We start from the raw sequence: 17,257 nt of genomic DNA on the forward strand, positions 1-17,257 counted from the left end.
TGCCTCAACTCTACACTGATCAGCAATAAAGCCAAATGGTGTTTCCAGCTGTGCCATTTATAGTTTGTGCCTATGAAAAATGCAGCGGACCATTTAAATTGAATATAAAGGCAATGACAGACAGTCGTTGCTTGACCACAAAACATTTTGTAATACTCTAGTTCTCTCTATAGTTGGAAAATATAAGTTTCTTTTCAGTCACCTTGGTAACGTCAAACTGAACTGGCACAGAAATTAAAGGGTGGTACAAACATCAAAATCCTATGTCCGATACGAGTATAAAACTTTTGTTGGTACAAGTCGAGCAAAGTTGACGCTACGAAATTGGGACGGGCCCCCCACCCCATAAAGGGTTGGGCCTGCACTGCTAAAAACTGTCATGTCATAAATATGTGATCATTTAGTACGAAGGTAAAATTGTGTGGCAGTTCATGCATTAATATAAACCACGAGAATAAGTGAGCCGGGGGGCTATTTTCCTCATTCAAGTCCGTGTGTCTTCAAAATGAAGTTGAAGCTGTTAATGCTGTGTAAAATACACATTTCTGCTTTGGGCTTATCCATTTGGGGTGTTTTCTGTGCTTCTCTTGTTATCAGGAAACCTGGTACTGGAAAGGTGATGCTACAGCTGATAACGTCGTGATGAGTGGAGTGAGATGTTCAGGCACTGAGCTGAGTCTGGATCAGTGCCTGCATCACGGCAAACACGTTGAATGTCCTAAAGGGGGTGGACGCTTTGCTGCTGGGGTGTCCTGCACTCTGAGTAAGGAGGAGTCATACATATTGAACAGACTGTACACTATGTAGAACATTCTAATAATCAAACCTGGCTACATTACTCTATGCGGAATATGTTTGTTGCTAGTGTCTTCAATACACATGATTCCCAATCCTAATGTGTTAATTGTGTGTCCTATTGCAGCGGCCCCTGACCTGGTCCTGAATGCCAAGGAAGTGGAGCACACCGCATACTTGGAGGACAGACCTATGTACGCCCTGCAATGTGCCCAGGAGGAGAAGTGCCTGTCCAGCAGTGCTGACAAGGCCGACCACAACTCATATCGCCGCCTGCTGCGCTTTTCCTCTCAGATCCACAACAATGGCCAGTCAGACTTCAGGCCGCGGGCAGGGCATCAATCCTGGACTTGGCATGAATGCCACAGGTGAGGCCATAACATGGACTGCTCTTCCGTTTGATTCACGGGTCCTTTTACGCATTTTTTTTTTTTATCTATCTATATACAGACATTTCCACAGCATGGAGGTGTTCACTCACTATGACTTGATGAATGTGAATGGCACTAAAGTGGCAGAGGGTCACAAAGCCAGCTTCTGTCTGGAGGACACGCGTTGTGAAGAAGGTACATCCATTTGTTGTTTCAGCCTTCACTAAAAAGGAAGTCAAGCTGAAAATGTTCTCAATGATAATATGTTCTGCGTCTCCACTTGTCTAAACGCGGCATTCTGATTGATATTGTGTTTGTGGAATGTGAATTAAGCATCAAAATCCAGCCATTTTTATCCATCTCAGGGGGCGGCCATTTTGTCACCTGCTGTTGACTGAAAATGACATCATGGTAGATAATGACCAATCAGGGCTCATCGGTTTTCGAGGTTGCTCATGTCACGTTCGCAAGATGAGCCGTGATTGGTCGTTACCTGAGCCCTAAGTAACTGTGATGTCATTTTCAGTCGACAGCAAGTGTAACATAATGTAAAAAAAAAAATGTCATGTTCAAGATTATTGAACTGTCTGAGATTATTTTCCCTGCTGAAAGTAGCCTTCTACAGATCAAGGTAGTCCATAACCATACTTGGAGGGGAAGTCAACGCAAACAATTTTTTTTAAAGAATATGTTCTATGCAGGCCCACTGGTTGAAATAAGGCATTTGGATAAATATTGCGTTTGTGGGATAAGAGTTCATCCAACCATTTTTGTCCATCTCTGGGGGTGGCTATTTTCTCACTTCTGTCGCCTGAAAATGACATCACAAATGCTCAGGGCTCAGGTAACGACCAATCACAGCTCAATTAGTGGGTTTGCATAGAAAATATTCTTGAAAAAAAGACATTTGGGTTGACTTCCCCTTTAAGTAGCCTGTTGCATTTACATGATGATACAACCCCACAAATTGAGCCAAGAAAATATTGCTTTATCCAACTGATACAAACTATGGCTATAACAACAGTTTAAATGAAGTTTCATTTAATACCACGACTAACACTGATCTTACACTCTGACAGGCATTGAGAAGAAATATGAATGTGCCAACTTTGGAGCACAGGGCATCACGGTGGGCTGCTCGGATACGTACAGGCATGACATTGACTGCCAGTGGATCGACATCACAGATGTTCCGCCTGGTGACTACGTCCTCCAGGTACCAAAACGACGATCAAAGGGTTTACAATCAGTCGCGCGATGATGACCCCTTTCATACATGCCACAAATTAAATATACTGTACAACAAATGACATCGAGCGCTATTCCAGGTGGTGATAAACCCAAACTACGAGGTTGCAGAATCTGACTACACCAACAACATAATGAAGTGCCGCAGCCGCTATGACGGAAATCGCGTCTGGATGTACAACTGTCAAATAGGTGAGCTCTTTGCTTACCTCATATCAAAAACTTCTCGTCTATTCACTGTCAATGTTTCTGGATTCGCAGGCGGATCCCGGAGTTCAGAAACCCAAGAAACATTCCCCGGGCTGCTGACCAATCAGCTTTCGCACAGGTAGACAGACGGACATGAATGAAGCATGGAGGAAGAGTGTTTCACAACCACTAAAGGGGAAGGAGGCTCAAGTTGAGGACGTGGGACGCCGAGTACAAGTACAAATGGACGCTAGGCACGTTTGAACATATTTGAATGTGCAGCGTGTAATATCGCATTCCAAAGTTCACAGAAAAGACCCTTTTACCAAATGTGTTGTAAAGATGTAAAAGTCTATCAAATCCTGTTTTGTTGTTGATAAGCTGACGATGTGGTAAAAAGCAGCCATATTTTTTTTTCAAAATGACTGTGAGGAAAATAATTCAGTAAATTATTCAGGCTATACACCACAAACAGTACAGCTCTTATTTTGTGGCGTCTTTGTAGAAATGTACATTTTTATACGTGGTGCTTGTTAATGAATATGTCAGGGAAAATTGCAGCCAAATATTTTTGTGAATGAAATGTGCCAACAATTACCTTTGAATGGTCAGTACAAAACACCCGCACCTCCATTTTGTCCAGGAAAAACATTTTGGTGCCTCATCGTGTTTAAGAGTTCTTCAACGTCAGTGGAAGACAAATGAATACATCACATTGCTTCGACTGTTTCCAACATGGATTGTTTTAATTGACATTCTATCTCAAAGTAGCAAAAGGTACTGATTCAACACAATACTGTTTTCTTTTACAACTTTAGGGCGACACGATTTAGAGTATTTGTGTCTTCTGCCGAGGAGTCTGAATTCCAAATACTTGACCTCACCTTTGAAAAGGTTTTATTTATTGACTTTTTGCTTTTAGCTTCCACATGCCCTCCAATATGCGTATTATCCCCCTCATTCTTCCGTTAAGTTATTGCTGTCAGGGACCGTGGCAAAGGTGTCTGTGTGAAAATGCCTTATTTGTTGTCAATTTGTAAATGTGACTATTTCCTTCATTTTATAAGGGTGTCAGTCACGTGCTGCCTCGCGGATTTGATTGAAATGTGAAAATGCATGACTTTCTCTGTAATAAAGGTAGACGGTGAAAGCACAAACCGGTTTCTGTGTGTTGAATGCTTGGAAATAAAAAATCTACCAATTTTCAAATTGGTTTTTGTTACACTCCAATAGTTGGTATACTTTCATCAATAAAATCGTACAGAAAATTACCTGCCTTACAAAAATAAGGCATCATTTTTTATTTTTTTTATTTCCAACAACAAAACAAAAAGACAGATGAAATTGGCTTGGAAAAAATGTTGGCACCCTGAATTCAAGTCTTTGTTGCACAACCTTTGGAAGTGATTTCTGTAACAATGAGTGTACTTCCACACATATTTTGGCACACTCTGCTGATGTGTTTGAAGGACTGGGATGCATCGAAGGAGAACAGCACATAAGGCTTGTAAGCAAATTGCTCAGATGTCTCGGGTTTGAAGGGTGCCTTGTCCAGATGGCATGTTTCAGCTCTTTTCAAAGAGCTTCAATATTTTAGATGTGGATTCATCAAAGGCTACTTCAGAAAATCCCATATTCTGTTCTTAGCCATTTTTGCTGTGTGTTTTGGGACCAGAACCAGGCTTTCTGACAATGGGCAGCAAATTCTAGACACCCTGCACCAGAATGCTTGTATGGCAGCCCCGGAACATACAGTAAGAAGGTACCATGTTCTTTTCTTTGTATGCTTAATTTTTCTGTTTGTAAAGTTGAGTGACTTGCCAAAATCATCTGTCCAAAATGCATTACTCTCGTTCATGCCATAATACTGCGATACTTCTTTTTTTTTTTTTATGAGACAATTTACTCACATATTTCGCAAGTTATATGTCGCATGCAACAAACAATAAAACATGTTTTCTCCCGGGTTCCGTCCATATTCCAACATTTAAGCCATTTTTCAAAGTCAAATTTGAATAGCATGTGTCTACATTAGCAACCAGGTATCTCTCTGAACAGTGCTAAGTACAAAATAGTAAACTCAACAAAATGACAAAAAGGCTATAAATGACCCCAAAAATACAGTATGCTAACTTTAGTTTACCCTGCTGTTACCGTTGCTGTGTTGCGCTATAGATGTTGTCGTCTTACCCTCTACAGCAGTGGTCGGCAACTAACAACCCGCTGGCCATGATTGGCCCACCACCAATTATGAAGTATATGTGGCCCGCCTGGTGATGTTGATGAAAAGAACTTGATAATTAGGGATGTCATAATATTCACTGTATTAAAAGTGTTTCAATATCATAGTGATCTTGTCTCAGTATAAAATAATGAATGTAACTAAACATGTAATTCTGTTCGGAACGTCACAGACCTTTGAACATTTGAACATGTTCCAAATTTCTTTGTGACAAGGACATTTTTTTGCGACTGTTAAATATGTTTGCTAACATCTGGCGAACGTCTTTGCGACCTTGAACGAACCCTGACGCATAATCGACGTTCGCTACAAACACTCGCAAAAATTCTCCGCTCAGTGATATACGGTCTTTAGTTGCCAAACACTGCGCTACAGTCTCCACTTTACAGCCATCTTGCTGTCTTCAGTCTTTTCTTGAATCCAAATTGTGTCTTCACAAAAATTGTCATTGTTCTTGTTGTTTTTGGGGGGGCACATTCTTTTCATTGGACAGTGACAACATGTGCAGTGTTGCTTTACTGAAGTACATTTGTAAGTACATTTGTAACGTACCAGTATTTTTTTCTATTTATTTTATTTATTTTATTTTTTTTTCTGAATAAGCATTCAAATAGGTTTTTTTTCTAATTTGCTAAAGAGACCAGTTATATTTTTTGTCACATGTGACTTTTCTGGCTTTTCGTGGTTTGTTCACCTGTATTTGCCAATACTTTCTGTCTGAAGCACTGCCCTCGTCCACGCCCTCGTCCATTCAGGCCCAGAGCGCGGGCCACCATCCGCCTAGCAACAGCACTGTCTGTCCTCGGACGCTCCTTCACTGGCTGGATGAACTCTGCACAACACGACCAGCGGTTTAATCAATGATTCGTCATCCACTTCAAGCAGGAAAATGATAGAACATTTGTAAGGACGAATTTAACTTGTAAACTTTGTTGATAAGACAGGAAAGAATAGAGAAATACTGTATAGTCCTACCTGCTCGTCTAATGGCCCTGCCTTTGGCCTTTTTACTGCCTTCAGCCAGCGTTCGGGCCTTCAGCAGAGGATGGCAGATGGAGAGGGCATGCAGTGCTGTATCATATACACACACACACATTAATTTATTTTCTTTGAATTTGAACAATTTTTTTTTTTTAAAAACACTTTGACAAAAAACTGTCAGTACAATTACACACATACACATTAATAGTTAATCACATAGTTTGGACCAAGCAGCCAGGACAGAAATGTGTGTATTCTTTCACCACATTGCAATAATTTATTTTCCAGTTTCATGGTCATCACCACATTTTCCTCTTTGGCTTGGCATCACAGGTTACATTCTATTGGGAATGAGCAATTAAATAAATACATACATATACATACAGTACATACATTTACACACAAACCAACAAACGTTAAATAAATAAATAAGCAAAATGCTATAAAAATTTCATTTCAAATAAACTTCACTATTCTATATGTGAGCTTCACCAGCCAATCAGCAAAAGGCAACGATAATACCGAAAATGTAGAAAATCATAAATATATTGATAAATGTAAACAATTTTGAAAAAGTTACTAAACCAAAAGTCAGGTATTACAATAGCTTTAAATAGAGATTTCTATTTTTATTTTTTTATAGCCTGAGTTAGGTTATATTTCAATTTCCTATGGTGTCATATTATTAACATAATACTGTTAAGGATCTCACCTGCTGTTTGAGTGGCGAAAACACCCAAGGCGTGTGTATTGTCCACCCACGTGATCTTCATTCCACCATCACTGATAGAAAGAGGAAAATACTGCTTTAAATTAGCCCCTGGCTCACCCGTAAACATCCAGACGTAAGAACAGGTGAAGGATGCCCCACCTGTACTCACTGAAGGCATCCAAGAGATCGTCTGTCTTGAACACGGCAGGGAAGTCATAGATCTCGATAACGTGACCAAAGTCATCGGGGGAGATGAGCACATTCTCGTAAGTGGAGTAGTCATTGAACACATGCTGCACGGTGAACGTCACAGCTTCTTGCAAGTGGGTCTTGATCTGAAGGGGGGTTGCACAAAAACACATTAGAACAGGAAGCTCACCAAAAGGAATACGGGTGGTCCAACCTCTGCAGTCAGATCGCATGTGGCAGATTCATTCTCGCCATCCTCCAGGCTCATTTCACTCAGGCGGGAAAGTGTGATGTCATCCATATGAACACTCAAGTTAGCTTTCCCTTCCATTAATGTGTCAGCGGTGCCATCTGCTGCAAAGGGTAGGGAGTCTTCTTTTAGTACAATTGACGACTTTCCCTCAGACGAGGAAGAGGAGGTCGATAGACTGGTGATGAAAGCTGAAGTTGGCTCCTGGGCTCCTTGGGAGACTTGTGAGTTTTGGCTCTGGAGATTCTGTCGAGCAGCTCTTGGGGTGTAGAGTGCCTTGTCTGGCCTCCTGGGTGCTCTGATTCGAGTTGAGGTGGAAGATTGACTTTCAGGACTTCTGAAAGGCTCTTCATCCAAGCTGGAGTTGCTCTCTGCATCATTGTCTTCTTCCTGTGTCTCGCCTCTACAAAACAAGTGTCTTTATATAGACTGAAAAAAATATAATATTCATATGATGGCTATATTTTGAGTTTCTGGCTGGAAATGTAATATTTTTTCAAAAACATTCTTTTAAAGTGGGAAAAGATGAAGAAAAATACAATGTTAATTGCTTTTTGAATGTTGAAAAATAATTCATTAATTCATAATTGGGACAATTTAATTTTGGCACAGCTCTAAAGGATCACCTAGTACAGCGCTCACCAACATGGTGCATGAGTAGCCTGCAGGCCTGTTCTCACAAACAGCACACCAGTGATGAGTTTCTGATTTTCTAGAGATGTTGTAAAAGTTTTCAACGTCAGTACCCGATAAGCAGCTCTAAGTGTCATGATGTACTGTGACCACAGTCAGTGACATCCAGCAGAAGAGTAATTATTATTGTTTTCTTTGTAAAGACTGAATTTGTATTAATAGCTTGTACTGGATCTCATGACGAATGTGGTGATTGCTATGTGGTCAGCAAAGAAAATAGTAAATACTGTTGTTGTCTTTAATCTCACATTGATCTTCTGTGGTTTATAATAATTCAGATTTATATTCTGGACGACTTGTACATGAGCGATACCTGAGCTCCGAGCGGCAAACCACCACCTGACGACACCAGCTCTCCCCCACAGAGAAAGTAGTGAGCTCCGGCAGGTCCTCGACGGTCTTATGGATCAAGTATCGTAGTCTGCTGGGTAGAGGTGGGAACAGGAGTACACTGGAAGGGATACATAAGAGCCAATAGTGGACAATCCAAAGGCAGAGATCAGACGAGCATCATGAATCTTTGTGATAAGAAGACACTAAACACAGCCCCCGTCCACTGTTAGCTAACGTATGCATTACTTATTTGTTATACATGTTAGAATACAAATCAAAGCTGTCACTCCTAACCCATCAACTTACCTTTGGGGGCTACTCTTCTGGTATGTTTCCAGCTCATCCAAGACCTGGTGCACAAATGCATTTTCTTCCTTTGGGAGATAAACTCCATCGTAGCAGGGGAACGCCAGTGTGCCCAGAGAGCGTTAATGAATTTGTTATTGAGCCAGCTCAAAGGAAAGAGAGCCAACGAAACGCTAGCGTGCTAAACTAGCAACTGGACTAGCAAACGGTACTAGGTAGTCTAAAGGGAAGTACTGTAGTGTTAAACGTAACTCCAGAATAATTTAATTAAATTGCGTCAATACATAAAAAATGTGTTCTTAAAAAAGCTAGAGCAGTTGAGTGAGTCGCAGGAGCACATTTTAGTTCCATGACATTCGCCGGTTGTAATGTTTGGTTCAGTCTTTTACTGTCGTTACGGTACGAGTGCCGAGAGCCGCCAAAGTTCATGCGACCAAAAAAAGGCGAAATGCCATACATTTTGAACAACATCAAGGGATTTGAGACATCCCAAAGTTATTTTAAACTGTTTATCCTGTGCCAATTTTATGGTTCGTGCTCGTGATTTCTGGCAGCAACAAAACTAAATCAGTCAAATGAACTCAACACTGAACACACACACACTTAAAATGGTTATTACGTTTACATGTACTGTTTATTAAAAGAACATTCAATAAATGCTTACCTGACTAAAGATATAAAGGTAAACAAGGAAATGTCATTTGCTTAAATTAAGGTTTCGGAAACTCTACTTTGGATTCCTCGTCAATTTTTGTGGTCATCAAAAGAAATTTATTTCATTGATAATCAAGCAGGCACACAAATTTGTATTCATGTAGTTTAGTTTTTTGTGTCATCAGTTTATATATACACATTATGTAAAATTCTACAGCAATACATGTTCTGGTATGTAATTTGTACGTAGGTTCTGTTGAGGATTCAAATTCTATGTTGATCTTGAGCTGAAAAAAATACTGAATGCGGGTTCCACAGACCTGCAAACACCATACAAGGGTTAATAACGTTCAAAGTACACCCCCACAACAACAAGAATGTGTGGAATGTGGAGTGCTTCTGTGGTGATCATAAAAACATTTGCAATAACTCGGACAATTTATGAGTCACACTTCTAATGGTCTTCTTATAAAAATGTAAAACTATCAATTTAGGATACACAAAAACGCGATTTGAAAAATTAATCCACTAACACATTTCCTGATGACAAATTATTCATCAAGTCTGATTTCACAGCAACTCTGGCCAACAAGATATTACACACAAAATGCTGTTCTAACTAATCAAACAATTGTTAAACAATGGCACCATTTTAAAGGCCCAGTTTTGATGAGCTTTATACATCACCTTGTGTACAATAAGACAATCACCACGTGTACAAAGACAAAGCGAGGCAATCAGTGAAGTATACAGTATATAAATTATAAATTTAAAAAAAAACAAAAAAAAAACAGAGCAAGAAATTGTTATATACAGCGATTCAGGAGAAGCAGACATCTGAGAGCCGCCTGTTTGGACACATGATCAGTCGGTCATCGGTCTGCACACAAGAAATAAATGATTGTGTTAGCACAACGAATAAGCAAAATCTGTTGTTTTATTTGGATCATACCCATCTAATCGCATTACATTTAAGGACTGTTAAATGTTATACGATATAACCTCCACAGTCAAATGCATCTGCAAAAGTGGAACAATTTTGAGTTTCTGAAAATCTATTTTAGAGCCAAAAAGAACTTGGAGCTTCCACTCCAATTAAACCAAAAATATACAGTACATACTACAAAAAAAAATGCTTACCCTGATCTTAACTTGTTGGGACAAAACCTCTGTCTTCAAAGACTGTAATTTCAACCTGAAAGATGGTCGATTAAGGACAATATTTAATACGATTTTTTTATGTGATGGTTACACCGAGATTTGCCAAACATCACAAGCACCTTCTGTCTTGCTCCAATCATACAAGCTTTGCTGCACCCACGCAAAAAAAATAAAAAATGAAATCAGGCATAATGAGAAGTACGCAACCTCTGCCATTTTTCTCAAAAATTATTTGGCATGAGCACAGGATACGACTCTGAGGCCTCTCTCGATGGGGTCAGTCAGCAGTAGGCTCCTGGGAATGTAGACCTTCTCATTCTGGTCCTTAATGTATCGGGCGATCTTCCTTAAAACCTGCACGCACACGTGCGCGCGCACACACGCAGACACACACGGGAGCAGTGGTAATTTAACTCAATTACAGTTCTGTACATATCAACACAGGTACATAGTATAAGGGCCACACTGAAAAGAAAAAAATAATGACACTGTGAGATTAAAGATGTAATCTTATGCCTTCTGTGAAAATGTAATTATGGACTTCTTCAATGGACTACAGTTACTGATGATAATGGTTGGCCACAGCAACACCCAAATCCGGGTACTATAGTTCTTTCTTTGGAATGACACAACATTTTTCAGTATACAATTGCTTCAAGCCCTGATAATGGTGATAATATTATGTTAATGTGTACGAGGGAAAAAAAAAAGTGATTCGTTTCATTTTCGTATAACGGCTTCCAACACATCTGTGGATCACTCCCCCCAACACACACACACAAAAAAACAAGCTTACCTTTTCATACTGGGTCTCCATACAGAGGAATATGGTGTAAGCAGTGAGGCAGGCCAGGCAGCCCTCTAAGTAGGATTTCCCCCCAAGCTTCTCTGCTTCGGCATACAGGTTGTTTAAAGTCTGGATGGTCTCCTCAAAGTGTTGCCTGTCCAGCTAAAGAGAAAAAAAAGTGAGCGTTGATTCAGTACGTGTTGCACACTGGTTCAGGGGCCAAGAACGTACCCTGGACTCGAGTTCCGCGGGGAACTTGTTCTGGAACTTGCAAAGAGTTCCTGAGCTGTAGTCCCTCTGGATGAACACCTTAGTGTTGACAACAGGCTGCTGGAGCTCTTGTAAACTGTGAGTCTTCACAAACAAATCACAACTTCATTAATTGTCCACATAAGCACTGAAATCAACATTGACTTCCTCATATACGTCGTTATGTGTGTTATAATAGCTTAATGATAAATAAAGCAGCTCGTTTACTTCGTTTACATGGATTGTAGCGCATATAAATCGCCAATTGAGAGTTGACACCTCACCCTTGCTAATAACACAAACTAGCTTACATTTAGTGTAGCAATTTGTCGTTGTGTAATATACGACAGTTAAAGTCCGTTATTGCCATCACAAATAATAGGCAGTAAAATGTTGTTCGCTTGCTAAGATATCTACTCAAACTATAAACTCAAGTTTTTTTCCAGACAGGGATAAATACCAAAATGTCGTACCTCAGCCATAGTGGACGCTTCCACCTCTGTTGCTGCGCATCTGTACTGCGCAATCACAGTATTGTAGACTTTGCGTCACTACCGGTGTGCGTCTTCAAATTAATACCAAACTGTTATTTAAATAATTTTTGATTGATTTGAGGTAGATTATTTTAGGTATCTTGATCTAATAAAAAAAATGTAAATCAATTGACATACATTCAGAAATGTTTAAAGAGTAGCTCACGGAGATACGGATATATATATATATATATATATATATATACATACACACACACACAGCACGATTGTATTTATAAAGCGCATTTTAGCATAAATGACAAAATATTTTAAAAAAATACTTTGATTACTATAATAGCAAAACATCTCTCAGATGAATATATTGGGCTTCAGGAATAAACCATTAAATCGGACCCAAATTGCTTAGTTCACACTTGCGTTGCTTCTAACCATTTTCAGGTCAGTGACGTGGTAACTAAACATTTTGCACCTTTTCTGATTAGCTCCATTTTCTTACCAGTTCAAAACCCCTACTAGGTAGTTGATTGCCTAATAGCTTAATGCTCTTAAATGGAGGCATTTACACCCGAAAGTTGACAGCAAATACATTTTTCCTCAACTGGCAACCAATAAAAATGTTCATGAACATTTTGCCAATATCTGCCCCCCCACTCAGCCCATTATCAGTGGAAATGTGAATTTAGACTCAAGTGGATCTACAGTGTGCCCCTAAAATTTCAGGTTAGAGGCACATATGTTACCAGTTCCATTTACATGTCAACCACAAATGATTCAAACACTCAGAGTTTGACATTTTATTGAAATCATGGTGTCCATTCATTGTTGCTGTAGTCTTAGTCAAACAACCCAAAGCCCATGTCGTCATCTGATTCCTCAGACTCCTCCTTGACTTCCTCTTTAGCAGCAGCTGGAGCTGCTGCAGTCTCAGCTGCAACTGGTGCTGCCGCCGCAGCAAAGGCAGATGGGTCAGCAAGGAAGGCTTTGACCTGTGTGACAAACAAGAGAACTTTCAGTCATTCAAATGTCAGTATAAAAATAAAATTCACCCATTGCGCAATAATAACCTCACTACACATTTGTGACCAAACTCACTCATTGGCTGCTACACTTTTCCAAATACAAACCTTGTCTGCCAGAGGGAAGGAATAGTCAGTCTCCACAGCGATGGCAAGGACTCTCTTGTAGCCATTGATGACAGTGTGGGGCACAGAGGCAAGAGTGGGATAGCCGATCTCAAGAGAGACGCTGGCAATGTTCCTCACACCCTACAGAGATGTGAGATATTTGACACTGAACACACAAATCCATAGAACACTTGAGCTGGCACAACCCTTTCCTCTTACCTCCAGGAACCTGGCATGCAGCGAAGCCTCAGTGATGTCAAGCACATCAGGACTGTAGACACTGCCATTGTCATACACTTGTTGGATGATGAGTCCAAAGGAGAACGGGGAGATGTTCAGCATGTTGAGCAGCGTGGCCTCGCTGGCACCAACCTTGTCGCCCGTCTTGATCAGACCGACATCACTCTGAGGGAAACCGAATGGTTAGTTTAAACTTGTACATGTCTTTGCTTAGTTTTGCTTACACTGCGTGGTCTTTCAGCACTTTTTTATTTCTTCTTTAAATGATTTTAAATGCATTTTAATGTGAACCACATAGTTAGCTTGTGTATGAAATGCACTATACAAATAAAGCTGCCTTGTTTTAGTCAATGTACTTTTAATCTTACCAAAATTTCAATGGTTCCCCTGGAGATCTTTGTGGTAATGCCCAGAGCCTGGAAAAAGGAGGTCTTCTCGGGACCCAGGCCAGTATTCTGGGCAGGCACTGTCACGTCACAGGGGGCAATGGCTCCAGCACGGGCAGCAGCTGGCACCTAAAATCATTGCAAAAGGGTTAAGAGTTAGTTTTGCCCTGACCAAAATGTTACACAAGTACAACCGCAACTATTACATTATGTCTGAAACCTTGCGTCCCTTGGCTGCCAGTAGGTTTGGACAGACAGGGATAGCTGGAAACAGGTTATTGTTTGCAGGGGGAACGACAGCACAGCACCAAACAAGCTGCATTGTAACCTATCCTGCATACTGGAACCAAAATACTTCTGAGCATGACCCAAAAAAAAAAATCTAAACCCATGTTAAATTTATGTAACATGTAAAATACTAAAAAGTATTATAATTTAGTGGTGTGTACAAGCATGTGTATTACCTTGTTGGCCACCAGCAAGTCCCTGACCTCTGCCAGATCTTCCTTGGTGAAGACAAAACCCACATTTCCTTTAATATGGGGCAGGAGCCTGTTATATAGATTTTGCTGTCAGAGCCCCAATTACACATTGATGAAAAAACAAGTGTCTGAAACCTTGCGTCCCTGGCTGTCAGGATGTTTGGACAAACAGGGATAGCTTGGAAACAGTTTATTGTGTGCAGGGGGAACGCCAAGACAGCACCACGCAAGCTGCATTGAAACTATCCTGCAACTGATATTTTGATACTAAAAAGTGATAAAACTCACTTCTCCAAAGCAGGGTTGTTCTCCAGGTGGCCTCGAATAGCCTTGCGCATCATGGTGTTTTTACCCATCAGCACCACAGCTTTGCCACGCAGAGAACAGCGGATGGTCTGCATCTGCTTGGAGCCCACGTTGTCGGCTCCGACGATGAAGCATTTTGGATAGTCATCCAGCAGTTGCTAGAATTTTTTTGAATAAAAGTTAAATAGGAAAGACACAACAACCATAAAAAATACTTCTTAGTGCAGACTCACGATGATTTTCAGAAAATAATTGGACTTCCACGTGGCCCTGTCTTCCCTGGGCATCTTTGCAGTGCTTCCAAGGATTCGCTGAAGAGCGGTTTTAAAGACAAGGTAGTATCTGCAACCAAATAGCTCTTGTTTTAAAACGTATACTTCATCATTCCTTTTTAAATCATTAACACGGAGTATTTTTGTCTTCAGTACTCTTTCACACAGTGTGTAATTCTTTCACGGACTACCCCTAAAGTCAAGACCCACTACCCTGTGTTACAAACTAGGTGAAATATGTGGTACGACTGCCAGGAAAGCAAAGATGGCTATTAAAATGTCGGTCATGAGTTATAACTGTAACCGTTTTTATATTTGAATAAAACCAACGTAACACGTGCTAGACTGCTAGCGCTCGCTAACGTTAGCCGACGGTTAGCACGCTAGCAGGCCTAACTACGTGGCCGTAAAACTAAACACGCAGTTGAAAACAAGCAAATACGCGCGAGCCCTTTAAATAGAGGTTTAACACCGGCTTGCTTATCTACAAAATAACTTTCTCTTTTTTTCCGGGGGTTTCACAATCAGCAGGACAATGCTTACCGCGTTAGGGTCGCGTGAAAGAAAGAGGAAGCGGAAAGACACAAGCGGCCTTTATAGAAAACTGTTTGACCAATCGTGTTGCACTTTTGGGCGTACCATAAATACCATTGGTCAATGCAAGGTCAATCATTTGTAAGGAAGAAGGAAAACAAGCGTTGAGGCTGAAATTTAATTTTAAATAATAACAAAATGTATATAAAAAGAGTAAGAAAAAAAATAAAAAGCATATTATATTTATTTATTTATATCTAAAGTTTTATTTTCTGCCTTTATAATGCTCTATACTACAGTCTGGTAGGTGGCGGTAATACACTAAACGTTAGGTAGTCTGCCAACCACCAACTAAACTACACAAGAAGAAGATAAGGCTTTGCGCAATATTTCACACGTGTTTACCAATAAATCAAGATTCTTATTAGTACTATGTACACCTAGTGACTTGATAATTTGCCAACCTAATAATGCTCCTACACCAACTTCCAGAAGAATTGTGGATCTACGTACTGACATATCTCTCCGTGGCAGACAAGCACAGCGTCCGAGCGACCTGCAAGTACTTCAAGAAACTTGTTGACTACGGATTGCTGTGGAAAGGCTGGACTATAGTTCTGGCTTTTCCGAAAGGTTCGTACAGCTTACAGTTCTGGCAGACGCTGCGCCGAAGGAAAATCAAACATGTGGTGTTGAGGAGCACCAGGGAGAAGGACTGGAAGCAATTAGCTCGTGGCCTGCCGTCTATCACCTCCTTGGTGATGGACCAAATCTCTCAAGAGAGTTTGGGCTATTTGAAATACTTTGCCCAACTGACGCATCTGGCTGTGAGGTACAGTTCCAACTCTGTTTTGCTGGACGCCTCCACAGTGTGTGAAGCGAAGAAGCTGACACATCTCAGCATCTGTCCAATTCAGTTTCGCTCGAAATCCATGCAACGCTTGAGTTTTGCTCTCGAAGACTTTACAAATCTGACATCTCTGGTGTGTCATGACGTTGGGATCAGTGGTCAATATATGATAACGATTATACTTTCCTGGCTTCCTCGACTGAAACATTTGTCATTGACTTGTGGATGTGGTGTGAAAGGACTACGAGAACCCACACCCTTCCCAGCGGCGACAACGTTTGCACTCTCCAGTTTGGAACTTATTCACTGTGATCATTTATTACTACTTGAGACAATGAAGCTACTGCCTAACTTGCAGACACTGGCTCTCGTCTATAGGTACTCTGTTTATGACGTTCCGTTTCAGGTGCGACTTGCTGACAGTGAGGACATGAAAGCATGGATAGGTAGCCTCCATCGACTGTCAACATTGGTCATCAAATCGGGTCCAAGCGTTCACACATACGCTCGTTCCATCCCACCGTCGGTGAGCAGACTCGCGCTCCGTGTTCCAGGAATAAACCCGGAGGATTTTGCGTCCGTTGCGTCGCAGTTACCGAGTCTCCTACACCTCCACATAGATCCCTGGCCCGCGCATTTGGGAACCCTCGCTGCTCAAATCCCTCAGTTGTTTCAAAAACTTCGAAGTCTCAAAATCCGAGGTGAGCATGTGTCAGAAGAGGACTTTTTAGGCTTTCAGAAGATGGAGGACCTGAGGTATGTCGAGGTGCTGGATAGCTGGCCTCAGTCTTCTAAAGTGGCTGCAAAACTCCAAATGCTCACGAACTACAGACTTCAAGTCAAAATGTCACGTCAGAGAGATATTTTGGACTGTGAATGCAACCGTTAGTCACGTTTCACACCGGAAAATCTCTGACACATGCATATCGTCTCATGATTAAAATGTATTTTTTAAATAAATTGGCCATGCATCCACTTGCAATGGGTCATGTCATTATTTATAATTGTGTCAGAATCCTTTTCAACATAATCATAACCGGACGCAGTTTTGCAGATTACGTGCTGATTTCTTACCCTTTCATGAAACAGTAAATTTTGTTCGGGTGTTGGAATCACAAAGAATGATGTCCTTGCACAATTTGTCCACTAGATAGAGCTCTGTCTTTTCAATCCAGTTTAAGCATGTGGGGAGCCAATAGCGGGTTTACATGGAGCCTTGTCGGGTATAAATGAAGCCGAAAGACAAGGGAATGAAAACGTCAACTATAAACACCTCAATCGTAACAAAAATGCCACCACTTCATGGCAACAAAAACTATTGAGCAGATTGAGTAGAAGAAACGTTAAAGGGCAACAGGCTTAAATGGAGTTAGGTACACTTATGTTGCTTATATGGGCACTGCATCCAT

At 40.8% G+C, this 17,257-nt stretch overlaps 5 protein-coding genes across 5 annotated transcripts in view; 2 read left to right on the forward strand and 3 right to left on the reverse strand.

The window, feature by feature from the left end:
• The window catches only part of LOC147142410 (lysyl oxidase homolog 2A-like), a 23,460-nt gene extending 19,700 nt beyond the window's left edge, over positions 1 to 3,760 (forward strand). Inside the window, exons 9-14 of the mRNA XM_086041026.1 lie at positions 598 to 763; positions 923 to 1,163; positions 1,246 to 1,361; positions 2,246 to 2,382; positions 2,495 to 2,606; positions 2,676 to 3,760. Of these exons, the coding sequence (XP_085897152.1) occupies positions 598 to 763; positions 923 to 1,163; positions 1,246 to 1,361; positions 2,246 to 2,382; positions 2,495 to 2,606; positions 2,676 to 2,746 (843 nt within the window). The 3' untranslated portion in view covers positions 2,747 to 3,760. The remainder of the gene's footprint in view (positions 1 to 597; positions 764 to 922; positions 1,164 to 1,245; positions 1,362 to 2,245; positions 2,383 to 2,494; positions 2,607 to 2,675) is intronic.
• Positions 3,319 to 8,428, reverse strand: r3hcc1 (R3H domain and coiled-coil containing 1; the record flags this gene model as incomplete). The annotated part of the gene is made up of 7 exons (XM_086040333.1): positions 3,319 to 5,677; positions 5,821 to 5,916; positions 6,539 to 6,609; positions 6,698 to 6,873; positions 6,942 to 7,380; positions 7,984 to 8,121; positions 8,310 to 8,428. Coding segments are annotated over 7 exons (1,215 nt in total), but the record flags the coding sequence as incomplete, so codon positions are not given.
• A 490-nt stretch (positions 8,429 to 8,918) lies between these two features.
• Positions 8,919 to 11,689, reverse strand: LOC147142412 (golgin subfamily A member 7-like). Its single transcript, XM_086040681.1, has 6 exons — positions 11,634 to 11,689; positions 11,143 to 11,265; positions 10,921 to 11,073; positions 10,377 to 10,478; positions 10,104 to 10,158; positions 8,919 to 9,843 (listed from the first exon to the last, which is right to left on the reverse strand). Exons 1-5 carry the CDS (start codon positions 11,640 to 11,642, stop codon positions 10,111 to 10,113), a joined length of 435 nt encoding a protein of 144 aa, XP_085896807.1. The 5' UTR covers positions 11,643 to 11,689; the 3' UTR covers positions 8,919 to 9,843; positions 10,104 to 10,110.
• A 744-nt stretch (positions 11,690 to 12,433) lies between these two features.
• rplp0 (ribosomal protein, large, P0) lies at positions 12,434 to 15,080 on the reverse strand. The gene is made up of 8 exons (XM_086041306.1): positions 15,008 to 15,080; positions 14,426 to 14,534; positions 14,175 to 14,350; positions 13,869 to 13,956; positions 13,387 to 13,533; positions 12,998 to 13,183; positions 12,779 to 12,919; positions 12,434 to 12,640 (listed from the first exon to the last, which is right to left on the reverse strand). The coding sequence occupies exons 2-8, from the start codon at positions 14,477 to 14,479 to the stop codon at positions 12,488 to 12,490; spliced, it is 945 nt and encodes a 314-aa protein (XP_085897432.1). The 5' UTR covers positions 14,480 to 14,534; positions 15,008 to 15,080; the 3' UTR covers positions 12,434 to 12,487.
• Positions 15,081 to 15,287: 207 nt separating this feature from the next.
• Positions 15,288 to 16,845, forward strand: LOC147142414 (uncharacterized). Its single transcript, XM_086040948.1, has one exon. The coding sequence runs from the start codon at positions 15,469 to 15,471 to the stop codon at positions 16,735 to 16,737; it is 1,269 nt and encodes a 422-aa protein (XP_085897074.1). The 5' UTR covers positions 15,288 to 15,468; the 3' UTR covers positions 16,738 to 16,845.
• The last annotated feature ends 412 nt before the right edge of the window (positions 16,846 to 17,257 follow it).

Source organism: Filicampus tigris, chromosome 9 (assembly GCF_054856515.1).
Source record: "Filicampus tigris isolate MCC_2025a chromosome 9, RoL_Ftig_1.0, whole genome shotgun sequence".
Classification (NCBI taxonomy): domain Eukaryota; kingdom Metazoa; phylum Chordata; class Actinopteri; order Syngnathiformes; family Syngnathidae; genus Filicampus; species Filicampus tigris.